Below are 26381 nucleotides of genomic sequence, written 5' to 3'. Positions count from 1 at the left end.
GAGAAAGATCTTTAGTAAGGGATGTACAATTGGCTGGATCAGTGACCCCATGAGAAGGCACTGAGTCACGGTCTGTATTGCTGATTAATTTCTCACTGAAGTATTCCTGAGCACAGCTCTTGATCAGAGTTATGCCATTGGGATTGACAAATCATGACATTTGTTTATAGTATGAGAAAACATGCATTGGCCAGGGCTTAAACCTGGGACTCCAGCTTTCATGGTCTGATGCTTTACCAACTAAGCTACCAAGGCGTACTTGGAAAGCATACTGATTGGTTGCATGCCCAGAAGGTCCAGAATCACTGTACACGGGTGCGGATCCCATTGTGTTGTGATAATATCTTCTCAGGAATGGGAGAAGAGTCTCCTACGTTGTAAGTATGATAGAACATGGGTGTGAAAGGAAAATAAGAAAAAGAAAGATAGAAGTGAAAGAGTACCAGCCATAACTTCTAGCCAGATAGCAAGAGGAGTGACAGGGAAGGAGTTGGATAACCATGACATGGTGGGAATGCAATGGAGAAATTGATTCCTTACATGCTATTGCTTTTTCCACACTGTTATTCCCATATGAAATATAGTTACATGTCAAAGACCAAAGCACCCATGTCCATCAAGGAAGAAGAGGGTGCTATTGAAACCTTGTCTTCTTCTTCTTCTATTTGCATCTTCAATACCCCAACTCACTGCCCAATTAGGACAAAGCCAGTCTCACAACCACCCATTTTTATTCAACTTTCTGATGACAACATTATCCTTCAACACTGCACACACACACTTCTCAGAAGTAGGTCCATCCAATGGACCCTTCAAAAATCTGTGGTAAAATGGTTATGAACTCTCATTCCCAGTATTTTAGATAGCTTTACAATCTTTTTTTTTGAATAATACTCCCTCATTCTTTTCATTTCACTCCTTACACTCTTTTTGATTACATTTGTTTACTTATTTTCTAGTTCCTATTTTCCCATAGCTTAAATTAATACAACAAGTCCTGCATGAGTGAGCATGTGTGCACACGGTTTTATGGTCTATGTGTGAGACTTATGTCTGTGTCGCACAAGGCAACCGTGTGGACTTTTCGTGCAAATCCAGTGTCATAGTGCCTGGTAATATGCATCAGAATTTCAAGCGAGCACATAAATTCTTCGGAAAAAATGAAAATTTGTTGTAACATAATCCTTTTAGTAAGCGCAGCTTCAGACGCTCACCAATGGTCACTTTCACGTTTTCCAGGCGCCTGAAATATTCTCAGCGCTTACTTCGAACGCTGCCAATGCCATTACCTCGTTTACATCCAAGCGATAGGGGGTCAGATTCAAATGAATTCAAGGAAAGTGCGTGTGTTCGTCAGCCACAAGCGTATGATAAGGATGCCACTCCCGTTCTAGCGCGCATAAAGCATATCAAGCCCGACGTATATAGATGCAGTGTGAAAGCAAGATGAGGACTACGCGTCCTATTTTTAAAAGCTCCGGTGTAGGTACGCATGAAGAAATGTTAGTACACATGTTGAATTTATCAAACCAAAAAAACTGCCTTCAGAATAGGATCTCGTGAATGAAAAAAACTCCCCGCGCTGGTAATGTACAACGTCGAAAGCGATAGGTGGTTCTCTCACTGGCACGTTTATGATTTTATCCTCAGGGAGGGGTGCAGGATCTGCTCGTGCAGAGCTTTACCAGCAGGGACCTGACGAAATAAGGGGTTAGCAGTCGATCACTAACGCAAGAAGTGATAGTTATCTACCATAGGGAACACGTGTTCGTTCCTCTCCACCACACACTCCATCAGAATGGGTCTCGACCCATCATACTCGAGAAATTCTTTCATCTTGGCAGGCAACTCAGCCACATTGCTGCACCGGATGGCATGAACGCCCATAGATTTGGCGAGCAAGACGAAGTCAGGGTTTGTCATCTTCGTGTGCGAGTACCTCGCATCGTAAAATAGGTCTGATGGAGCAGCTTAGTTATGATGCAAGGTTCAAGAAATCACAATTCAGCCAACCTTGCCACTGAAGAACCATCCCTTGGAACTCGTTGTTCAACACAAGAACCTTGACACCGATATTGTATTGAGAAGCGGTGGCAAGTTCCATCGCGGTCATACTGAACGAAGCATCGCCGTCAATGTCAACGACAGTCTTCTGTGGAGCAGCGACTTTGGCACCAATAGCTGATGGAAGCCCGAAGCCCATCGTCTACAAAACGTATCAGTCAACTATACTGATCAGGTAATGCGATGAGTAGTAAAACATACACCCAGACCACCAGAAGTCACCATCGATCGGGGGTACTTCCATCTGAAATGCTGTGCGGCCCACATCTGGTGCTGTCCTACACCAGTAGTGATTACGATGTCCTCTTTCCGGTGAGCAGTCTGCTTATCAAGCTCCTCGATCACCTCCTGTGGCTTTATACGCGCATCCGACTGGGACGAGCTCTTCACATAAGTGAAAGGATACTTCTGCTTCCATTCCTTGATATCTGTAAACCACTGTGCGCGTGGGGCCGAACGAATCATAGGAACGAGAGCAGCCATGTTCGAAACGACATCTCCCAAGATAGGTATCTGAGCATCGACAACTTTGTTGATATTCTTCGGCTGAATCTCGAAATGAATGATACCACCGCGACCTTGCGCAGCTGCAGCACGCGCAGCGGGGGCAAATGTCGAGACTTTGCCAGTCACACGATCATCAAATCGACCACCGAGAGCGATGATCACGTCGGCCTGCTGCATTGCAAGGTTGGCGTAAGCGCTACCGTGCATACCCAACATGTGCAAGCTCTTCTCATTCGTTTCGTCGAAAGCACCGAGACCTTGGAGGGTCGTCGTTACCGGGATGTTACCCTGCTCAGAAAGCTGAGCAAGGAGCTGAGGGCCCAGCGGTGACGAAAGGACACCGTTGCCGGCATAGATAATAGGACGCTGTGCTTGATTTATGAGATCGGCAGCTTGTTTGATAAGCATGACATCAGTAGGTGGCTGCAGGGGCTGCAGAGGGTTAGTAGGGAGATTCTGCGAGCCAGGTGTCGTAGCCCTGAATGGCAAGGGGGTACGTAAGATACCAGCTGTAACATCTTTGGGCAGGTCGACGAGTACGGGTCCTGGACGACCGGAAGTGGCGATTTTAAACGCTTCATTGATACGCCGAGGAAGCTCAGAAATATCTTTTACCATAACATTCCATTTCGTGCAACTCCGTGATATACCGACGATGTCGGCTTCTTGGAAGGCATCTGATCCGATAGCAGAAGTGGCTACCTGTCCACAAAAGACAACCAGGGGAACACCGTCGCTCAGGGCGTCTTGCATGGGCGTCACGACGTTCGTCGCACCTGGCCCTGAAGTGACGAGAACGACTCCTGGCTTTCCGGATACACGGGCATATCCCTCGGCCATGTGACCAGCACCCTGCTCATGGCGAGGAAGGACAAAGTCGAAGTGGGTGGAGTTGTAGATGGCATCGAAGACGGGGAGAATTGCGCCTCCTGGGTATCCAAACACATGCTTCACACCATGTCGAAGCATCATCTCGTGAAATATCTGGCCACCTGACATGCCCACGAAAGAATGATCCAAGGGTCCATTGCCTACAGTTTCAAGAGATGGCGGTGGAAATGGAACGTTGTTTGGCGTAGGCAGTTGTTGGAAGCCTGGAGCGGGGGATGGTCGGCTAAAATACATGGCTCATTTAGAACACCAGTTTAACTAGAAAAACATGATTGAAGCCCTGGAACATACATCGATGGTGCTGGAATAGCTTCACGGGCTGTCGAGCGGCTGATGTTGCGAGCATGCTCCCTCACCCTTGACTTTGCATCGACGATGGACGAGCTGGCTACAGTCGACCTTGAGCGAGTGAAGGACGTGGCCGACGTGGACTTTTGGGCGCTACGAATGCGCAGGGTTGCAGGGAGCGACATGGTCGTCGTCGGGAACAGCGACGAAGGTGTTTTTGGATGGAAGCGAAAGAAAAAATAAAAACAAATCTGCTTTTCAAAGCTTTGGAGTAAATTTCGTGACTCACTCGGACTCAGTGATCCTAACTCCGGCCGAACAAATCCGATGGGGTTCAGCTTCGGATTCGGACTTTAATTCGTGCAGTTCTTCAGCTGAGAATGGTTGCTGGAAATACATTTAGCTGAAAGAAGAGTTCTGTGCTACTTGTGGTACATGATACACGATGTGCAAGGGATATGCTATACAGACAGCGAGATATACGATAATTATAAAGAGACGTGCTATAACGTGAACTCGAACCGTTCCAGATGAGCGGTGGCGATACTACTAAAGCTCTGCCCCATGGGCTTCCTTCAAACAAAAGGGGTCTAATTCTGTACGCAGACAAGTGCTCGCCTGTGGCTGAACAACGATCACGCGATACTGGTGAGTATCTGAAGGGTTGGGCCAAGGGGTGAGATGGTGAAAGGGTAGCAATCTGGGAACACAGCTCACATGATTATAAGGCTCGTTCGTTAGCGGCTCGTAAAATATGGGGTCAGTCTGTAAGGTATTGGTGGTGATCGATTTGGAGGATCATGTATATCCTCCTGCGACGACCTGTCGCGAACGGCAACGGGTTCAAGCTGTGCGGACATTCAACACTATGAAGCAAGTCTGGCGACTTGATATGGACTAACCACGGTAAGGTCCTCGATTTGTATTGGACGAGGCTTGTGTTTTGATCGACGTGATGACCTCTTCTTGTGTGTAGAACGTGCCTCTTCTAAATCCTTATACAAAAGGCGTTCTCGTGATTTTGCTCGATTGCGTACTGAGACGGCGACAAGAGTGATTATAGCAGCCAGGACAACGATGACTTGATATGGATGTATAAGAAGGCGGCTTTGATAGGAAATAAAATTACTGACCGAAAGCGATGAAGAGGGCGATTTGCCATATATCATCTGACTGAATCTCTGAAGAGCTGAGAAGCCACAAGAAGAGGAATGAGAAAAAGGAAGAGGCATAACCAAGAAAACGGACTCATTGTCAAATATGCTACCCATATTAATAATCGTCAGGTGGGGTGGCGACAAGACTGAGCGGGCAGCGTTGGAGAGAGACGTATGTTGCCCCGAGTGGAAGGAGAGAAGCAACTGGGGGCTAGAAAGGCAGGTTGCTTGTATTAGTACGTGGTTGAAGCGAGATCGGCGGCAGAGGCAGGATATCTCGTCTGCGGTTTATTATATTAAGCTTGCAGCCAGCGCCAAGAGGAAGAAAAACGTTCGGTCTTGGACAGAGTGCCAAGAAAAGGCTGGAAATGGTGGCAGATTGATGGCTGGAACACTGGTATACGTACACGGCATATCAGAACAGCGCTGGAATGCATGGCGCCAGGCATAGATGGTGACTGAGACAAGACAAGAAAGCCTGCCAGCAGCAGACATCGCCTGGCACGGTGACTGGAGCAGCAACAGACGGTCTTGGGTCATCCCGGCTCGACCCGCACAGGCTGCCATGATCGGTGTCCAGACGCTTATGTAAGGGCCAGATCGCCTTTCCCTCCACCATGCAGACAGCAGCAGCTTCATTCGTCAGACAAGGCAGAAAGGTATCTCTTTCCTGTACACACTGCCTTCCAGGCCCTCACAAGATCATCACCAGATCGTCGCCATAGGCAGAAACTACTCAGAACATATAAAGGAACTCAACAATGCAACCCCAAACCAACCTTTCTTTTTCCTCAAGCCTACCACCAGCTATCTCACTTCAGGAGGCAAGGTAGAGATACCAAGCGGCATCATCGCCCACCACGAAGGTCCTTGGCGTTCGCCTCCCTCCACCTCCCAAACACTCTAACCTCACGTCTTCTAGTCGAACTCGGTCTCATCATCGGAAAGAACGGTCGCGACATTTCCCAGGCAGATGCCGAGTCTCACATTGCAGGCTATGGTACGTGTTTCATTCCCAAACTGGTGCATTCCTGTATTCACGAGTGCCAATCTCATCTTGGTCTCTTCACATCTCCAGCCTTGGCTGTGGATATGACCGCTAGGAACTTGCAGGACGAGGTCAAGAAAAAAGGTCTCCCTTGGTCCGCTGCCAAGGGTTTCGACACCTTCACCCCAATCGGGTATGTCCACACCGTAACCACACACCACACAGTTCTCTCACCTCATTCATTACGTCTCAGCTCTTTCATACCCAAGTCCTCAGTTCCTGATGCCCACAACCTGAATCTCTCGCTAAAGGTGCGTACCCCGTCATCCCGTCATCGCAACCCCTGGCATCTTATCCTCCCCTCAATACCCAGATCAATGGCTCATTCAAGCAAAATGGAACCACCGCTGACATGATATTCCGGATCCCACGGTTAATCGAGCATGTTTCGTCTATTATGGCGCTTGAGGTTCGTCTTAGCCGTCTTGGTGTTTGTGCTGCCGCTAACGATCCGATGAACATGTCAGGAGGGTGACATCATCCTCACCGGAACACCTTCTGGTGTTGGCCCAATTTCGCCCGGTGACAGTATTGAGTGCGAGTTGGCCGATCCTTCGTCCGGTAAAGTGCTAGATACACTCACCTTCTCAGCCGAAACAAGGCAAGGAGGATATCATTTCCAACCTGCTTAGCATTCCCACCGAGTGTCACTTGGAGGGTGCCTGTTTCTACCCATGAAATTACTTCGGCGACCTTACACAGATAACCCTATTCCGTACTTTTGTGGTTGCTCTTCAGTAGTCTTAGATACCTCTCCCACACTCAAGCAATCTATCTCGCCAACCAGCGTGATGACATTAAAGTGACAATGAGGATATGTACATTCGTGTACAGATATAAACATCAATTTGTCCCTGTAACTACTTGTACAGTTGCCGGGACTTTTGGTTTTACAATATTACGACGGCCTCTTATCTTCAAGTCTCAAACTTTCTAGACGATCCTTTTTGGTACCCTCCACTCGAGGGCTGGCAGAACCTTCTGATCCCGCATCGTCGGACCCACTGGTCAAAGTCCAGCTTCCAGCGGTGGGCGTTAGCTCTCCATCTTGCGCTGAATGGAAATCTCCAAAGTCTCCAAAGCTATCGAACGAACTGTCCTCCATGTCTTCGGAAAACGACGAAGAGAAGGTGAATGGATCCGAACCATTTGCGGCAGCTGAATCAGAGAAAGGACCAAAGTTATCCTCCTGTTTACAACCCTCAGCCTCAGTATTCACGTTTGTAGAAGAAGGTAACTACGTACGTCACCGATCCCAAATGGGTCGTCAGATAATGCACCATTAAGGGAGGAGCTACTACCGGAGTTATAAGTATCCTGTAAAGGTCATGTCAAATGATTAATCGGGCTCCCGATTAAATCTCTCCTTACATCGAAGGCGCTACTAAGTTGCATCTGTCCCTCAGATTGATGCCGAGAAGGAAGAGGGGGATTGCCAAGGTCAAAGGTCGAGTGGGCCAGCCATCCCCCATCTTCTTCTTCCTCATCAGAGGAAGAACCGAAGTGTTCCGATGATTGTATCTCCTGTGCGAGATATCGCGCGAACTGCATGATGACAATAAAACCTGATGAACGCCACCCGTGATGAAACGGACAAACAACCTACCTGCGGAGGACCTACAGTATCATGCTCCTCAGAATCAGCCTCAATCGACGCAGGCCCAAAGTCTGCGCTCGTCTCGCGCATTGGACGTAAACCAACAGCTCTTCTGAACTCGCCCTTGGCTTCTGGGGTTCCGAGAATACTCCCATTTCCTTGACCAGGGGCGGTAGTCGCCGCTGTAGAATTATCTTCTTCGTCGACTTTCCAGCGGGCTCCATTCCGTGCAGCCCCAGCACCAACGGCCGGCTTTCCGCCCCCCAAAAGACTGGTATCACGCTTCTTAGTCTCGTTGTATCTGCCAGTCACATAATCATCCCAAGCTGGCTGCGGCGCATATTGCGCAATGACGAGACGAAGATCCGGAGGGTAGTGCTCAAAAGCACCTATAACGTCCTCGGAAATGAGGGTCAGATGACCCATGTATCCTAGTCGGACTCCTTTTGGTTTAGAGCTAGTATAATGATTCAGCGAAATGCTAAGCATATGCAATTGGATTGCAGCACTTACCTCTCCATATCATTTTGTTTCTGCCCTTCAACGATGCGGTCCATCAAACGACCATCTCTGAATAGTGCAATGGTCAACTCCCGATTCAACCCTCCATCCACACGACCCGTCAGGATTTGATGAATTAAATCATAGACTACGCTGTGTAGAAAATTATTCCACGGGAACTCGAAGAACAAATCCTGTTTCATGCGTTCAATAAGGAGAGTAGCGCTCGGCTAAAATAAGCACGTACAAGTAATGTTGACAAGACGTTGGCCTCCAAGAATCGTTGCTTCATTTTCTCACCAACAGGTAATACCATTTCCAAGGGTGTATCAAGAGCAGTCATCCGTCGCGAACTGCGGCGAGAATGCGTCGAAGGGGGTTTTGCAGTTGGGCTGTCAGAATCTGAGCTAGAACCGCCAAAGTTTCTTTGCGAAAGAGCAGCGCCTTGAGCAGCGATCTCAGCTGGAGATGGGAGGGAAGCAGCATTCGGCGATGAGGGCACTATCATTGGTGGTTGCTGTAGTGGAACCTCGAGGCAATCAGGGTGGTCTTTCACAGGATCGTCGTACATCGCGATTTCTTCCATCGTATCGTCATCTGAGCTTCCAGGCTCGTCATCGCTCATATCCTCGTCAGAATCCAGGAGAGAAGGCGAAGCGTTCGTTACAGGCAGCTCTAGAGCTGGTTCTATTTCATCGCCGCCATCATCCATTGCCTCTTGGTCCCTCTCATCGCCAGAACCTATCGCGATCACGCGCGCCAATTGTTCTAGAGCTGACAAGCCACCTTGTAATCGGCCATCTGCGTCGTACAGATAGTTGTATTCCGACGAACGATTCAAGAGAGACATGTTGGAACAATGCAAAAGCTCGGCGTATAATTCACAGATCCGGTACCGCTCGAAAGTCAACGGTACAATTGATCCAACTGTCGTCGAGACATGTCCCTCCTAACCATAATAAATTGATGCACGGCAATGATATCTTTCATTGAACTCCACTCACCAGAGACCTCGGATGACGCAAGAATTTTTGGAAAGCCTCTAACCGCTCACACATGATATCAAGGACGGACCCCAGATGCACAACACCCATCCGGTCGACCATCTCCTTCATAGCCCTTTCCAAAGTTTCTCGCGCACTGTCGGAATGACCCTGCAATTGCTGCTGTACCTGGATCAGGCGGTTTCGTAGCGTGTGGAAGAGATACGGCTCAAAGTAGTCTGAGTTGTTTTTTCGAATCAGCTCAATTATAATGGAGATTGAATGTACGACTGATGATGTCGTCGAATGTATATCTGGAAGTTCATCGCTAAGGAGGATAGACTCTTCAAGCGTTTGACCTGACACCTTTCCAGCACCGGCCGAGTTCGAGGGTCCGAAATCAGTCAATATGTAATCCACTAGCTTTGAGACACTATTTCTGTGCGCAAGTTCACGAGCGAAGCGATTTGAGGCGGGACCATTTTGCAGACCTTCCGTCAAACCCGCACCGGGTGAAGGAGCAGCCATTGAGATGATCCCTTTTATGAGTTCAGATACGACTGTATGCATATCGCTGGTATGAGCTGGGGATAGAAGCTCAATCAATCGACCCATGAGATTTTCCGAGGACAGCCACTAGGTCGTTGCCAAAACTGTGTGAGCGAAAGCAATGGCAAGAGTGGATTTAAAAAAAAACATACTTCCAGTACGCCTGCACCACTAGGGTGTTCATCGAGCTGTATAATGCGTACCAACAGATCGACGAAAGACGGGGTCTCTACATGATGCAGTATGCGCTCTACCACTGAAGGTTGCGATTGAATAAAGGCCAGCATCTGAGCATAAAGCTCGGTCGTGAGAGGACGTGAAGGAAAAGATGACAATTCACCTCCGCCGGCTTTTTACTGAGGAAGACAGCATTGATCTTGGCAAAATGTGAGGCCATGACCATTTGTGTTTTCATATCGTCAGGCGACCTATCAAGAACTGTTTCCCAAAAGGGCGCCAACAGCTGGTCTGATAGGTTGACACAGGTCTCTACGATTGACCATATTTCACTGCAGAGAACTTCCGTAGCGACATATGGATATCTTGCCGAGACATCGTTGAAGCAAAGTGAGGATACAAGGGGCACGAGACAATAAGATGGGATACTCACTTGAACCGACCCCTCTCCTCGCCTTCAATCTGCCCAGTCACATACGCAAGCAGCCGTTGCAAGACATCCACCCGTTGGAAATAGTCGATAAGCCTCGTGTTTTGTGACTTGCATTCTTGTAGCAAATCGTCCTCATCTAATATAGCCTCGAGCGAAACGTCATCCTTGTCTAATAGGCTGTCGATGGAGGATGCATTATGAAAGCCAAATCTGCCCCAAAAAGCTGTTTAATATTATTCTGAGGCGGGCCACAGCAAAATTACCTCCAAAACATGGCAGCCGAATGGACGGTGAAGAGGTAAACAAATGATAAATCCAACCAGTATGTAGTAACAATCTAGCAGGTGCTACCCGACGCGCCATAGTATAGCAGGCTCGTCACCCAGATTAGAGCCACACGCGACACAGCATGGCAGATACCCCTCACAAAACGTATTTTTTAGAGTTGCATACACGGCACTTACGAATAACATGAGGAAATATTATCGGATTGAGTAATCTACAAGTCCAATGCGTACATACAGCAGTCTATTAGATACCAGAACGACTCTAGCCTCATCTGACCAGACTCAGAACTGTTCAGAAGTCAGGAACCTGGAATATCACAGCAAAAATATTTATGCGGCAGACTTACCCGGATCTGATAGGACCCACTAGCCTTCGTGAGATATCGAACCCACTTGATGCTGTGGTAGTTGCTTTTTTCAAAGACTTTAAGAAAACGAACGATCAAGCCGGACGCAGTAAACATGAGCACTTGGAAGTCGACATCGATGGGCGGTCGTGCCCATACTTGCCGAACAGTCGTGCTTGTAAGATCAGCCGTTGCATTAAAAGTGCACTCCTGTCCCCCTTGTATCCTCGGGATTCTATTATCAAAACCATTAGTCACGTTAGTCACACCATCTTTCAGAAGCTAAATAAAAGTGGCCTACTTCCACACAACAACGTTCTCCGCGGGAACATATTTCGCCTTGCCACTGGCCACTTTGCAATCAACATTGGTTGTGTTGAGTGGCGTTGGTATCCGTAGAACAACGCTTGTTGCGGAAAGTTTGTTGTTGAAGTTGGCTTTGATTGTAATCACGTACGAAACCTGCGTAGTGCCGATCTCGTTGACAGTTGATATTATACGTAGAGGTAATTTCACGTTTGAGGTTGAACGATACCTGTGCAGCATGTGATCGATATAGTCGCATTCACATAGCCAGTTAAGAATAAAAGAGAACTAACCTCATCAACTCAAATTCACCATCCGGGGGGACAAAGCTGATTGTGCGGCTGGAGTCGAACTCGTTCAATCGTACACATTGGTGGAATCGACAATCATCCAGCTCAACGGCGTCGCCTCCAGCCCCTCGCTCATTCTTGTCAATAACAAGCTTATCATTGAGACCGAATTTGCACTCTGGACTTCCAGACAGATAGGCACGCATTTGTATGTGACCATCGACCTCAGCACGAAGAATGGTACCTGGAAAGACCTGTGTTGGATAGAGCCGTTATATTCATTGAAACTGACATTACCTTTAGCGCTCATACTCAAATTAACTGTTTCTACCACATCGACGAAAGCTTCGTTCTTTTTGTACTTGACGTCTCCACGCCGCCAACTTGTTGCACCTGTCGCTTGACTTGTAATCTTCGAAGATTCTTCCTAAGGTGGGGCATATGGAAGAGAACTTTAAATACATAGTAGACTGACGTACTGCGGCTATCGCTGTTGAGACGACACTCTCGGTTGTAATGTATGATTTCAGTGTATCGATCTCGCTATTCTGAGGATAGCCGAAATCATTGATCTCTGGGTAAAAATAAGATATAAATTTGTCAGTTGACACGCATGGTGAGACCGCTGAGAGAGCCAACCGTCTATGAGCTCGTAGATAACCACGAAGTTGTTTTTGACCGATTCTTCATCGATTTTTCCGAAGTAAGCTTTTGCGATTGAAATAAACCGGTAGCAGAACTCGAACACAAGTGCAGCATTAGCATTGGTCCTGTCATACAAGATCCATTACGATATCAAACACAGCAACTGGGGATAGGAACTCACTTCGTCACTGCTACAACATAGAGATTGTTCACTCTGACGTGGAAGAAACTTGTTGAACCCAGTGTGATGATGGGTGATCGCACGTCACTATTTGATACGACCTGGATACGGAAGACATCTGCAATGGACCGCCTGACAGATGATATGGTGAGACTGCTTTCCAATAGACCATTTATTACAGATATATTACTTGAAATCAGTTCGATAAAGCCTAGAAATAAGGACCTTGCAGTATGCACTTAGAGAGATTGCTTTGGTTGTCAGAATCGCAGACGTACCTCTCCTTTTTGGTTAAAGATGAAGAATGCCTGTTCACATGCTATTATGTCTATGATTCTAAACGAAGACCCCATTAATAAACTCACAGAAATCATGGATAACTGGTTTCCGTACACAGACCAAGCTCAGGGTATATATGCCGCTGCAGACGCTACACGCTACGTTTAACGCGACAGCCTGAAGCTTGAAGCAGAAGCCGTGAAGCCGCAGTGGGCCGTGCGCTCACGTGCACGTGACTAGTTTCTGGATTGGGAAAGTGGCAGATGAAGTAACATCAACCAGCTGACTCGTCCGACATCCTTTCCTTCATTCCTTGCTCGTTATTTTGTCTGGGAAAATGGCGATATCCTGCTACCGTTATATTCATGGGAATAATGCCAGGAATACAATCGTCCTGCTGGATAAACTGAACATGTTGCGGACATTTGTCGGACCCGGCCTGCCGCTTGGACTGGTATTCCCTCTCTCGAAGCGGGTTGAGAACGCGTTATAAGGAAGAGACGGTGTCGGCCATAGATCTCGAGTAAATATTTGACTCTTTCTCTCTTCTCAAAGGAAAGACATGGTTCTCTCGCGCATACTGGTCTCTGCAGGCATCTGCTTGCTTTCATCGTGTTCCTTCGTGTCTGGTCTTGCATGGAATGCTACCGAGTTCATGTTCGTGTTCGGAGACTCGTACACGACTGATGGGTATAACGTCTCTGCTGGAGTAACCTCGCCTGATCCAGGATACGTGAGTACAATATATACTACGATGTTTGATGTTGCACTGAATAGGCATAGACATCTTCGAACGGCCTTAACTGGGTTGAGTTCTTGGGTAGGTCTCTTTTTTGATGATGGGGGTTGTATTATATCTCAACGTTTACAGGAACCACATATAATCAGACGGATATTACTGTATGACATTGTCTCCCCGCAAACCTTCTAGTGCAGAACTCTTCTTATAAACACGATCTAGGTTTTCGACTTGGCGTCCGGAGGCGCAACCATCGATGCGGCCCTTGTCCCGCCTTATTTGCCTACTGTCTTGTGCGCAAAAATTTTACACGACTTATGTAGGAGTCGAATTAATCAGATATACAGGTCCGTAGTCGACCAAGTCACTCAATTCAATGAGTACTTGGCATCGAAGCCCTACGGTGCAGAATGGGACAGTTCAAATAGTTTGTTCGCTATCTGGATCGGTATCAACGACGTCGTGAGTAATTGATTAGTTTATCAGCAGTTTTAAAAGTTGAATGTAAAATGTAACTTTCCAGGGAAACTCAGTCGGCTGGGTAAGGCCTAAGTTCACAGACATTATGCGGAGTTACTCACATGCTTGTGGTAGACCAACATTACCCAGTTTGAATTTTATGGAGTTCTCATGGATAGATTATTCACACAGGTATGTATTTAGGACGTTATAAATCACAGACCGAGAGTGATATACTGATTATCCTATCTCAGGTTGAAGACCTTTACCAGAATGGGGCTCGCTCTTTCCTTTTCGTCACCGTCCCCCCTACCGACAGAGCCCCACTCTTCCTAGAACAAGGACCGGAAGCCGCAGCCCAGATGTACTCGGACATTGCTAACTACAACACCCAGCTCACTCAAAGTGTACGGACATTCGAGGCTACTCATTCCGATTTGAGTTCAGTTACCGTCTTTGATTCTCAACCCATATTCAACACGCTCCTGGATGAATGGCAAACGTTTGGCTTTGTAAACGTCACAGGATACTGTGCTGCTTATGAAAATGGCACACCCACGCAGACAACACAAGTCGAAGGTTGCGCACCCGTGTCTAACTATTTGTAAGTCCCCATACCTTGGCTTATCGTTGCGGTTGCTGACTGTGATTATTTGTAACTTCGTGTAGCTGGTTGAACACTTTGCATCCCGTGTTTACTGTTCACAAGTAAATCTCTTCCATATTTGCTGGTATGATCCCTATCTAATAAACCTTATAGCATCCTCGCAAAGGCCATCTCAACCGCATTGGCAGGATATACTGCACCTGTTATTCCCACTTAATCGGCACCTACATACAACTTGAAGAACATTGTAAACGAACGATAAGGAAATTAAAGTGAATTTATTGCTCTAATATCACATAAGACTACAGTTTTTCCGCTACCAAGAGTAGGCATTGAGAGTATCTAGACGCTCAATGAGAAACGATAGTCTCCCTTGCCAACCTAATCATAATATGGCAGTCAATATAAAAGGTTTGCACCGGACCAAGGCCCTTCGGAAGGGACACTTTGAGTCTTTCGCATCGACGAAATGGGAACGAAGTAACAAGGTTGTATACAACCTTTTCAGTGATGTAATATAAATACTATGGCCCTACTGTAGAGATGTCTCCCAATACCACAATCAGATAGGTATGTAGGATGAAGGCAAAATAATATTGTAAGTGTACAACCCAACAGCCATTGCCCCTACAAACAGCCACAAGAACAAATCAAAGTCTTTTGGTTTTTCAGGTCCAAGTCCTGGCACTATACCCAAGCACATAATATATTCTTTCAGACAGGTTGAAATTATAGACAATGTGACAAAACCGGATAAACCCGGTCTCTGCCAAAGCAGCCATTGTTCTCCATGGAGCATAGCCACCACTCCATGGAGTAACCATTGTTCTCCTAGGAGTCATTATACTGTAGCGAGTAGCACCTCCTACTATAAGTAGTAGGGGGTTTAGTATAGGAATACCTCAGTCGTTTCTATAGCCTCTCGGGCAGCGGCTGAGGTATGTTACATTACATTTATTAGAGATCACCTTAAACTAACATCTATTGTAGTTTCACTTAGGTAAATAATAAAGTCATTTCTATAGCCTCTCGGGCAGCGGCTGAGTTTCACTTAGTTCTATTACAATGATGGACCATGTAGTGAATTTCTGACAGCAGAAAGAGGCAAAACTGTCTGTTGAAAGCCCAAGTACAATGCCTTGCAAGTCTGACTGTCAGCCTGCTAACTGTTGACCATAATAGATTTCACCATTGGCTGCTGTCAGGACCGTGGCCTCTTTGCAGTAGCGGAGCTGCAGAGTACGGGGATGGGGTGATGGAGTAACAGAGGATGAGGTGGGGAATCGGCTTAGCTCGTGCACTAGGCCCTTCTGCAGACCTTGGTCCCTAACTTGTTGGAAATGGACGGGGGAGAGTAGAGGATGAAAAGGGAGCAGAGTAAAGACCCTTCAGAGAAGGATCAGAAAGCTTAGAAGGAAACTTGTAAAAGGCGAGGGAATCTAGTTGATATTTGAACTGCAGGAACGGAGTACAGGAGCTACAACTTATATACTGTTGGAGGAGTGGGGGCCCATAAGGAGTAAATTGTAATGTAGGTACAGAGTTCCATGCGGACAATTATCTAGTGAGAGGAGAATGTATGGCAGACTACAAGCCCGGTGTGTTACAAACTGTACTTAACCATAGACTTTATTTCTCTTCACAAGTAGCTACATTCCGCTACCTACATATACCTTCCCACACACATTGCCTATTGCGGTATCACCCGTCCGCATTTGTTCAACACAAACACCTACCCTAAAGTAGTCACTATATATACAGACCTGTATCATAGTTACTATCTCCAATACGATTGTACGTTTCAACAGTGTAACTTGGTATTCATCAGTTGAAACCCTCATCATCAGAATATGTCTCAAACTTGTCTACGACGAGCTTATCAGAAACCATTTATACATCAGAAACCCAGTGTTACCAGGCTTGCACATTCCAAGCGTAACACGGTGCAGGAGTATCAGAGTGGACAACCGGAGTGCCATGTGGAAATGGGGTGTAGAGTCATGCAGACCGGCAGGCCACAAGGGACGTAATTGTCAGGCAACGGATACAAAGCTATATAACAAGAACAGATGTCTGGTCAAGTCCCTTGAAGAGGGCAGTGAATCAGAGTACTGAGGTTGAAGAGTATCGGTATAGGCACAAATCCAAACTAATATTGAACTAAGGAATAATACATCGAGTATGTACTTCCTTATATAGTAAATAGCAATGGTCAGACCGAAAAAAGGGAAGAGTTAAGAAAGTGGTCTGACCAGCCAACTAACCAAAAAGAAAAGAAAGCAAAAGTGGTCCGATCTATCGTATTTACTAATTGTGTGAGAAAGAGTATTGGTAAGAGGTGTACAATTGGCTATATCAGTAAGCCCATGAGAAGGCGCTGATTCATAGCCTACCTCACTTATCTATATTCCTCCGAAGTATTCCCAGACATAGCATTGGATCATTGCTATGTCATCTGGATATCTTCTCGAGGATATACAACAGTTTTCCTTCGTTGTAAATACAATAGGATGTGAGTATGAATGGAAAATAAAAAGAAAAAGGATAAGAGTAATAGAATGCCGACCGTGATCTCTAGTCCAAGAACGAGAGGAGTGACAGGGAATGAGTCAGATAACCACAACATGATGGGAATGCAATAAGAAAAATTGATTCCTCACATTAGCTCCCCTTTTATAAGACTCGTGTCCTCATGATTCCGGAAGCGGCACTCTGGAACTTGTTGGTAATCCAATCTAAAAGCATCGGAGATTTAGAAGTTGTGGTGTAATTTCGTAAGGACAGAAGTGAAGAGAAGCGGTGATGATGCGAGGGGCGGCGGGGTGTGTTTTGTGGAAAGTTGCGAGTAAATTGGAGACATGTGTAAGGTTGGTGTCGGGTTCCCAAGTACGTTCTGAGACCGGATAGCCATGCCAGTGGACCAAGTAGTCGAGCTTAGTGCCTCTTAGTTTGGTCGGTCTGGATGCAACTATACTCTCTACTTCGTATTTGTCTACACCTTCAATGATTTTGGGTGGTGGTCGCGAGGAGATAGGTTGGTTAGGGAATTCGGGAGCATGGTATGGCGACAGAATGGCTTTGTTGAATACTGGGTGAATGGATTTCCAACCTTTTGGGATGTCGAGTTGGTAAGCAGAAGGTCCAACCTTTTGGGTAACTTTAAAAGGACCAAAACATTTGTTGTCTAATTTCTTCATTGGTCTGTCTGTCGTGATGTTGTGTCCTTCTAACCAGACTTTGTTGCCAGTTTGATATTCCCAGGCTGGAGATCTCTTACAATCATAATATTGTTTGAGATTGTTGTTTTCTAAAAGAAGGGAGGATTTTGTGAGGTCATGGAGTCATTTCATCTGTTCCCTAAGCTTGGCCACTGATGTGGATCAAGGGGATGACACAATGGTGGTGTTTGTTCGCGGGTGCAGACCATAGTTTAGAAAAAAAGGTGTTTGATTTGTCGCAGTGTGGAGATGATTGTTGTATGTGAATTCAATGATGGGGAGCCAATCTGCCCAATCGTCCTGTCTGTGATTGATTTATGAAAACATGGAGGTAGTGCTCAAAATCCTGATTGATCTGTTCAGATTGCCCGTCCGTTTGAGGGTGATAACCTGTAGAAAGGCCTGGATCCCCATCAAATCATAAAAGTCTTTAGTAAACTGTGACATAAATTGAGGACCTTGATCAGAGATAATCGTCTCTGGAATTTTGTGGAGTTGTATCACATTGTCCCCCAGCCGACGGGCGTAACCGGCTGAGTCGAGGGTGATGAAAGTGGGGACAAAATGGGCCATCTTGCTAAATTGGTCTACAAAGACCTGAACAGCGGTGTAGCCTTTAGACTCCAGTAGAGCACCTATAAGGTTGGTGGTGATAACTTGCCAGGGTTGATCGGGTATTGGGTTCGGATGAAGAGGGGTGTTAGACTTTGTCCAATGTGCCTTGGTTTGTTGACAACTCTCACACCCTCGTACATATTGTCTGATATCTGTGCAAAGACTTGGCCACCAGAGTTCTCGGTTCACTCATTCAAACATTGTTCTCTCTCCTGGGTGTCCAGCAAGAGCTTTGTCGTGATGATCCTTCAATATCTGCGCACATAGTTCATGGTTTCGAGGGACGTAGATGTGGTCAGCTAATAAGATTGGGTAGGAACTCATTGCAGACTCTCTTTTGATCCAGATGATCCTATCCTTCACCTTCCAGGTATCCAACTTCTCTTTCAAATTCTTCTTTACTATGTTGTCTTGTTTCTGGAAGTTTCTGCATATATCTGGTAGGTATCCTTCGTCGGTGTCAAGTACTTCAAAATGCACATCCGGAAGGCGTGTTTGGTTTTTGTTATCATTTGTGCCTCTAGGGTGATCAATTCATCTGCTTAACAGGTCAGCCTTAGTTTTGATCTCCCTTGACGTGCTCCATCTTGAAATTATAATCTGCAAGCTGAGAGGACCATTAAGCTTGACATCGGTTGTATTTCTGTGGTTGGCGGAAGTAAAGGAGGTTCTGGTGATCCGTGAAGATAGTGAAGGGGTGTTTCGATCCCACAAGGTGATGTTGCCATTTATCTAGTGCAGTCATGACTGCAAGCATCTCTTTATCATAGATTTCATAATTTTGTTCAGCAGGGGTAAGGGCTTTTGAAAAGAATGCTATGGGTCTGAACTTATTATTCTGTTTTTGGGATAGGACAGCTCCTACAGCAAAGTCAGAGGTGTTGGTTCTCAGTTTAAACGGGTCTTTGTCATTTGGTATAGCAAGAGTGGGGGCAGTAGTGAGTGTTCTCTTCAATGTTTCAAAAGACTTCTCTTGTTTGTCCTTCCAGGTCCAGTCAACCTTTCCAGTGAGTACAGTGAGCGGTTTTGCAATTTGTCCGTAGTCCTTGACAAATCGTTGATAGAAGTTGGAGAATCCCAGGAATAATTGGAGTTCTCTCTTGTTCTTTGGTGCTGGCCAGTCAACGACTGCTGCGACTTTTAATGGATCCATACGGATAGTGGTTTTGGAAATGATCATGCCTAGATACTCTGTTAGGCAACAAATACGAAGCTATATAACAAAACACAATGCCTGGTCAAGTCCTTGCTGAAAGGCGGTGAAGCAGGGTATGAGAGTTGAAGAGTATCAATATAGGCGCAAATCCAAACTAATATTGAACTAAAGAACAATACATCGAGTATGTACTTCTTTATATAGTGAACAACAAGGGTCAGACCGAGAAAGAGAAGAGTTAAGAAAGTGGTCTGACCAATTGACTAACAAATAGGAAAAGAAAGAGAAAGTGGTCCGATCTATTGTATTTACTAACCATATGAGAGAAAGTATTGGTAAGAGGTGTGCAATTGGCTATATCAGTAAGCCCATGAGAAGGCGCTGACTCACAGCCTTCCTCGCTTATCAATATCCCTCCAAAGTATTCCCAGACATAGCACTAGATTGTTGCTATGTCATTTGGATATCTTCTTGAGGGTCTACAACAGTTCTCCTTCGTTGTAAGTACAATAGGACATGAGTATGAATGGAGAATAAGAAGAAAAAGGATAAAAGTAATAAGATACCGGCTGTAATCTCTAGTCCAAGAGCAAGAGGAGTGACAGGGAATGAATCAGTGTCGATGATGAGTACTGCTGTTAGAAAACCACACACAAAAACAAACTAACACACAATCCTCCCAGATTCCACGGAACTTGTTTATGGGCTTTGCCTCCTAAAACAGTGGAGTGGTCTGGTTGTTCGTGGGGTGGTACGTATAAAGATCCTTCAAAGTAAAACCCAGAGGTGTATGAGTGTGGGTTTTGAGGAGGAGGGATAGTTGAATTTATAGAAGATAGGGGCTTAGTGACGAGTATAGATGAGCACTACCTTGCTAATTGTAGCACAAGGTAGGTTTGAGAACGACGAGGATGACGAGGTGATGAGGTTCCCAGTGATAGCAGGCTCCTGACGCACAAACTGTAGTGCTCAGAAGGACTCTAATCGAAAGGGATAACAATGACTTCAATAGTGGGAAGTGACGAACAGCAATTAAGAGTGGTAGCAGTGGGAAGTGTTGTGACCACACTGGATCACAAGTAGCAGTAAGAAGTGGACTTAAGATTAGAGAAAAAGTCTGGAATCGAGTACTTGTTTTTTTTACAAGGTAAAATACAGGGGTTTATATAGTAAAAGAAAAGTAGGCTATGCACAGTATAGCTGTGCAAAAAGAATGAGAAAGAACATGAAGGAAGGAATGTATGCTGACAAATCCTGCATAGGTAGTACAGGATAAGATTGTCAAAAAAGGAAAAGAAAGGGATAGAACAATAAATGCTGTGAGTAATGTCACAGGTTTGTACAGCCATAAAGTAAAGTCCAATAGCAAAAAGAGAGCAGGAAAATCATGATGCCATGGGAAGATGTAGTAAAAAAAGGGCAAGGCAAAACACTATCAGTATCAACACAGTTCCTTTATTGTCAGTCAGGCATTCTAAAAAATATGTGTCCATAAAAATGATTCAAAAATCAAAAATAATTGCACTGTAAATGAATGTTCTGCTGAAAAAAAAAGAAACTGGAGCCACCAGTCCACCACCTAGTCCAAATCCGACAGTTCCATGGCCTTACCAATGGACTGGTTGTGTTGGACCACCTGATCAAACGAGGGAGGGAGAGGAGTAGTTCCAATTTGGAACAAGTGAGTCCCAGGCAGCATGTGGTAGGTGTAGCTGTAGCGAAGACGATGGACAAAAGATAAGTGTACCCAAGTGAATAAGTGAATGGGACAGCAATGAACATGGGCGACGCAAGGGGATGAACCTTCTCCAGCTCAAAAACTACCCACCCATGCTCCAACCAGGCAAGACGAGCGACCGATGTTTTGATAGTATATGATGGCAGATCAATGTCATGAAGATGGACCTGTTGCCCTATTTGGACCGGCCGCCGGGGCTTTGCTGATATCAGCAGTGGCACGTGGTAGTTGACGGAAGCGGATAGGAAGTGGTGACATCAGAAATGGTGGGGGTGCAAATAAGATGAGGAGGAGGAGGGTGGAGGTGACAAAAAAGTGGATTAGAATGGGGATCCAGAAACGACCGTCAGGTGAGAATAAAAAGGAGAGGAAGGGGCCCATGGTGGGGCTAGGCAAAGGAAGGGGAGTAAGGGAAACGACAAAAGCGAGGGCGCAATGCAATGTGTAGCCAGTGGCGACGCAAAAATTTGCTGAAATGCCAAAACGCGGAAAGTACCGAATGGAAAAGCAAAGGTGAGCATGACTGGATTGCCTAATAGAGGTGGTGCTGATTAGCCACAAGTCAAAAAAGGCAATATTAATACTATTCCACGTGGCACTGTGCCTGTGTGGCGCAAGGCGAGTCTTTTTGAATATTTGCTTCGTTATTGACACCTGTCCATGCTACCAATCAACTTTGGTGCATGACAGCAGGTGGCTGCATTACACACAAATGTTCTTTTGTTGTCGAGTACCAAGGACACAGAGAATGAGTCACCGCTGAAGCTACCCAACTAGGGAAGATTAATTTAATCTTAGGCTGGACCTGGCTATTTAAACACAATCCTGAGATTGACTGGCAGACAGGGGTTGTCACATTGTCACGTTGCCCTCAGGAGTGTGAAAACTTGGGTAAACCAAGTCGCGTCCGTCAAACTGAGCATCTTGAAAAGATAAACTGTTACAATCACACAATTTTCGGACCTTTCCTTCTTTTTCATTCTCCGCTTTAACCTTGTATACTTTAGCTTTCACACATGGTGCCACGCGGCGCTTCCCCTTTTGTTCAAACTCCTCTTTCTCGCACCGCGTTGTCTTCTTCTTATTTTTAGATACAACTCTCTCACACAGTGGAGCTGGTCATGCGGGCTAGGCCCCATGACATCGTCAGCCGCTGACTTTATCAACTGTACAGTACATAAGTACAAACACTCTGTATTAGTATATATACCCCAATAAATCCAGGAGACTCCTCAGCGAGTCCTCCTGTTGTTAACCAACAAAGTCTCTGCAGCCTAAGGGGTAACCACTCCCTCATCACTACCTTTATAGTGTGTTTCTGTGTGTGCCAGAGTAACTAACTCTAGGTTGTTACATAAACGCTGGTCACATTTATGAGCTCAGATCTTTAGAAAAGATTGACAATGACGATGACGAGGTAAAACCCGAGGAAGAGATTAAGAGGCTGGTACCTCCCGAGTACCATGACTTCTGGAAAGTCTTTTCAAAACATAAGTCAGAACACTTCCCCTTGGATGGAGAGGGCCAGGAACCGGGTTACAAAATCATCCGTCCTCATGTTTCCTTGCTTGAAGGTACAGATCTGCTGACGTGCCCAGTCACGCTCAGCTTGCGGTTTGGAATACTTTTTGATCTCAACTTTGAGATCATCCCAGACAGGCCACACTCCCATGGTGTAGCACTCCTGCATTCTAACTTGGGCGTATTGACCCGCCACAGGTCCTTTTAGTCGAGATAGCACTGCAGTGGCTACCTCAAAGTCGTCAGCAAATACATCCCAATTTGCCTTGACCCAAATTTGGAGCTTGATCCACCATTTGGCAAATCACACTCTGTCTCCTTCGAAGGTGCCAGGGCCAGCAACGACTTCAACTTTCTTATTGAACTTCTTCTCAACTGAGCGGGCTGCTGCAGTGGGGTTTGCCTGTAGCTCGGTGAGTTGCGTGGTCAACGCCAAAATCTGGGCATGCATGTTGTGCAACAGAGTGTTGACATCAGGTTGGCTTTGCGACAACATGTTGACTTGTTCTCTTGTAAAGTACAATAAAAAATGGTAACTGGGGGTCCCCGCTTGCTATCTGCGGATCTACCTCTTCCCAGCTGAGTATCGAATCTCAATCTCTGACTACCCACACTATAGTATTTGAAAGGTATATAAAAGGTATTGTAATAAACCCTGGTCCGAATGGTTGTCAGGGGGTGGTCTGCTTGTTAGGCTGTCAACCCTTCTCCAGACTGGCAGAGGCAAGTGCCCGGCCTGGTCAGAGGAAAGAGAAAGAGAAGATTTGTATGTAAATTCTAATCAACAATAGTTCCACACTATTGCTGAGCTAAAGTACTCCCCTTAACAGTGGGGGCTGTGTATAGATAATTGTCTCTTCTCCCAGAGCACTACGGGGCCGTCGCTAGGAGCGCACCCTTCTGCTATACGGGATATTCCCAAACAATAACCCCTTAACCCTGGGGACCGGGTTTGTACAGCGTGCAAGAGAGTAGTGAGAGCGAGTCCTAATGTAACAACCAAGAGTTAGTTACTCTGACGCACAACTCAGACAAGCAAAAGAGTAATGAAGAGGGAGTGGTTACCCCTTAGGTTTCAACAAGTTAGTTGTGAGGATACAACAGGAGGACTCACTGAGGAGTCTCCTGGATCTATTGAGGTATATATACTAATACAGAGTGTTTGTACTTATGTACTGTACAGTTGATGAGATCAGTGGCTGATAATGTCAGAGGGCGCAGCCCGTATGACCAGCTCTACTGTGTGAGAGACTTGTAGCTAAATAAAAATAAAGGCAGTGTAGCGCGAGAAGGTGGAGTTTGAACAAAATTGGAAGTGCCGCATGGCACAGTGTGTGAAAACTACAGTATAAAGTTAAAGAGGAGAGTGAAAATTAAAGATCCAAAAATTGTGTATCGTAACAGGTGAGGGGCTTAGTGATAGGCTGGTAAATGGAACCCTCAAGTTTGGAAGAGGTTCCTTGATGATATGTGTAAGGACCATTTATTATTTTCTTATCTTCTTACTCCATGCCTTGGTTCTCGAACACTTTTCTTATTACACCTTTAGCTCTAGGGCTAGAGGTATCTTTTGCAATCCTGCTTCTCATAGCCCTCACAGGCTTTCTCAATCATCGTTACCACTTTATATCGCAGATCAGAGACTGGGTATCACTCCCAGCCAGCCAGCACAATGGGTAAAGGACTGGTGGTAAGCATCTCACCAACCAGCTCCAAGCCCCATCAGTGCCTGGAGATACTAATAGACGCTTTAGCCAAGATCGTACCTCATCATGAGGATACGGTTTCTGGACATGCGTGACAACACTTATTATTAGTACACTTTCTCACCTACTGATTAATCTTCAAAGTCATACGATAGTTGTCCCTTTTTCTTATTGGTTGATTTTCCCCTCAGACCACTTTCCTTTTATTCCTTTTTTGGTCTGAGGGATAGATGGTTAGCTATATAAAGCCTTACCTATTCATGTATAGTCCTTAGCTTTCTATTACTTGAATTATCCGCTTCACTCCTCATCAGAAACCTCTGAGTCTACTCCCATATCCTCTACCTGCTATATTCACTAGCATCTGTTGATCTCAGACTCACTGTACCTCTTACTCCCTGCAAGTGCAGTCAGAGACAGGTGTTGTTTTTGTTATAGTTTATCGTTGCCTCACAATATGGGGCTGTATGAATAGGAAAAGGGTTGGATTTACTACCAAGATTGACGGTAGAATGGATGGGGACCTTTACCTTCAGATTTTGAAGGATGAGTTCCAGCAAACCCTGGAGTATTAGTAATATGGTCTCAATCCTCCTGACATCATCTTTCAGCAGGATAATAATCCCAAGCACACCTGCAGGGAGGCCAAGGACTGGCTAGAGGAGCAAGCATTCAACACTATAGTTTGGCCTGCACAGTCTGTGACAACACCAACAAGATACATTCTTGGGGCAATGGAGCACAACCACAGCAACACTCAATGGAGGATAAGGAAGTGTACAACCTATCAAAGGAGGGAGGTTGTCATACTAACGTTGATATACACTAGAAGAGGACTTGCTCAGTCTCTCCCCATGTATTGCTCCAGTATATATACAAAAATACATGAGGTACTGTAAAATTGTAAATAAAGTTTAAAGTCCGTTGTCTAGCATGTGGCTGGTCACATGATGAGTCTAGACACTGGTCAGGTGATGTGTCACATGATTGGTCATGTGACTATGAAAAGTCTGAAATGTAAAGTAAAGTAAATAGTCACATGATCAGTCATGTGACTTGGAAAATGAAAAGTAAAAGTAAAAGTGAAGCGTAAGTAGGTGCTGGTATGTCAATTATAACACAGTCTCCTGACCTAGACCCTATTGAACATCTCTGGGCTTGTTTCAAGAGGAGGCTTGCAGGGTATTAAAACCCCCCCAATGGGATTCATGAATTGTGAGAAAGGACTCAAGTGGAGTGGGAGAAGATACCAGTTAAAGAGTGTCAGAAATTCATTAAAAGCATGCCTAGAAGGATTCAGGCAGTCCTTAGGGCAAAAGGAGGCTATACCAAGTACTGATAATATCCAAATACCCTTTTCAATTCAAAATGTAAGGACCATTTATATTTTCTTATCTTTTTGTTCCATGTCTTGGCTCTCAGACACTTTCCCTGCTAGAGCCAGATTACACCTCTGGCTCTAGGGCTAGAGGTATCCTTTGCTATCTTGCTCCTCATATCCCTAACAGGCTTTCTTAACCATTGTTACCATTTCATATTGCAGATCAGAGACTGGGTAGTACTCCCAGCCAGCCAGCACAATAGGTAAGGACTGGTAGTAGAGATCTCACTAACCAGCTCTATGCCGCATATGTGCCTGGATATATTAATAGATGTGTTAGTCAGGATTGTACCTCATCATGAGGATACGGTTCCTGAACATGTGTGATATACCTATTATTAGTACATTCTCTCACTTGCTGATTAATCCCTGAAGTCATATGATATGTTGTTGTTTTTCCTATTGGATAGTTTTATCCTCAGACCACTTTTTTTTAATTCTATTTCCGGTCTGAGAGATAGATGATTAGCTATAAAAACCCTACATACTCATGTATTGTTCTTTAGCTTTTTATTACTTGAACTACCCACTTTACTCCTCATCAGAATCAAGTTGTTCAGGTTTGGTCTAGTAAGTAAAACAACTCAGACTTCAAGAGAAGATCTAAGAGATACATTAGAGAAGACTATACCTAGTAAGTAAAACAACTGGGGACGAAGATATAAGCTAGGTATGTAATTGAATAAAAGGAATATCTCACCTCAGACTTCA

At 45.5% G+C, this 26381-nt stretch overlaps 6 protein-coding genes across 6 annotated transcripts; 2 read left to right on the top strand and 4 right to left on the bottom strand.

Moving 5' to 3' along the window:
• Window positions 1–1298: 1298 nt before the first annotated feature.
• Window positions 1299–3980, bottom strand: SERLADRAFT_476099 (uncharacterized protein; the record flags this gene model as incomplete). The annotated part of the gene is made up of 5 exons (XM_007322098.1): window positions 1299–1695; window positions 1753–1958; window positions 2014–2206; window positions 2266–3685; window positions 3754–3980. The coding sequence occupies 5 exons, from the start codon at window positions 3933–3935 to the stop codon at window positions 1633–1635; spliced, it is 2064 nt and encodes a 687-aa protein (XP_007322160.1).
• A 141-nt stretch (window positions 3981–4121) lies between these two features.
• On the bottom strand, window positions 4122–10469 carry SERLADRAFT_452336 (uncharacterized protein; the record flags this gene model as incomplete). Its single annotated transcript, XM_007322097.1, has 14 exons — window positions 4122–4406; window positions 4468–4598; window positions 4653–5245; window positions 6917–7144; window positions 7201–7272; window positions 7327–7500; window positions 7562–8009; window positions 8066–8247; window positions 8301–9002; window positions 9058–9672; window positions 9738–9872; window positions 9926–10127; window positions 10196–10405; window positions 10459–10469. 12 exons carry the CDS (start codon window positions 10467–10469, stop codon window positions 5204–5206), a joined length of 3021 nt encoding a protein of 1006 aa, XP_007322159.1.
• A 186-nt stretch (window positions 10470–10655) lies between these two features.
• Window positions 10656–12710, bottom strand: SERLADRAFT_476085 (uncharacterized protein; the record flags this gene model as incomplete). The annotated part of the gene is made up of 11 exons (XM_007322096.1): window positions 10656–10770; window positions 10830–11064; window positions 11131–11364; window positions 11429–11669; window positions 11723–11852; window positions 11905–11999; window positions 12065–12195; window positions 12252–12383; window positions 12442–12476; window positions 12530–12559; window positions 12617–12710. 11 exons carry the CDS (start codon window positions 12623–12625, stop codon window positions 10765–10767), a joined length of 1278 nt encoding a protein of 425 aa, XP_007322158.1.
• A 155-nt stretch (window positions 12711–12865) lies between these two features.
• SERLADRAFT_357854 (carbohydrate esterase family 16 protein) lies at window positions 12866–14623 on the top strand (the record flags this gene model as incomplete). Its single annotated transcript, XM_007322095.1, has 10 exons — window positions 12866–13263; window positions 13314–13350; window positions 13402–13430; window positions 13492–13562; window positions 13617–13731; window positions 13793–13810; window positions 13864–13920; window positions 13983–14332; window positions 14398–14436; window positions 14489–14623. The coding sequence occupies 10 exons, from the start codon at window positions 13093–13095 to the stop codon at window positions 14550–14552; spliced, it is 951 nt and encodes a 316-aa protein (XP_007322157.1).
• Window positions 14624–21829: 7206 nt separating this feature from the next.
• On the top strand, window positions 21830–22054 carry SERLADRAFT_351580 (uncharacterized protein; the record flags this gene model as incomplete). The annotated part of the gene is made up of 1 exon (XM_007322094.1): window positions 21830–22054. A coding segment is annotated over one exon (225 nt), but the record flags the coding sequence as incomplete, so codon positions are not given.
• A 503-nt stretch (window positions 22055–22557) lies between these two features.
• SERLADRAFT_441567 (uncharacterized protein) lies at window positions 22558–23079 on the bottom strand (the record flags this gene model as incomplete). Its single annotated transcript, XM_007322093.1, has 2 exons — window positions 22558–22815; window positions 22894–23079. 2 exons carry the CDS (start codon window positions 23077–23079, stop codon window positions 22558–22560), a joined length of 444 nt encoding a protein of 147 aa, XP_007322155.1.
• Window positions 23080–26381: the final 3302 nt, after the last annotated feature.

The sequence above is a fragment of the Serpula lacrymans genome (genome assembly GCF_000218685.1).
Source record: "Serpula lacrymans var. lacrymans S7.9 unplaced genomic scaffold SERLAscaffold_12, whole genome shotgun sequence".
Taxonomy (NCBI): Eukaryota; Fungi; Basidiomycota; class Agaricomycetes; order Boletales; family Serpulaceae; genus Serpula; species Serpula lacrymans.
The sequence above is the reverse complement of the archived record's forward strand: the minus strand, read 5'-3'. Positions and strand labels throughout refer to the sequence as shown.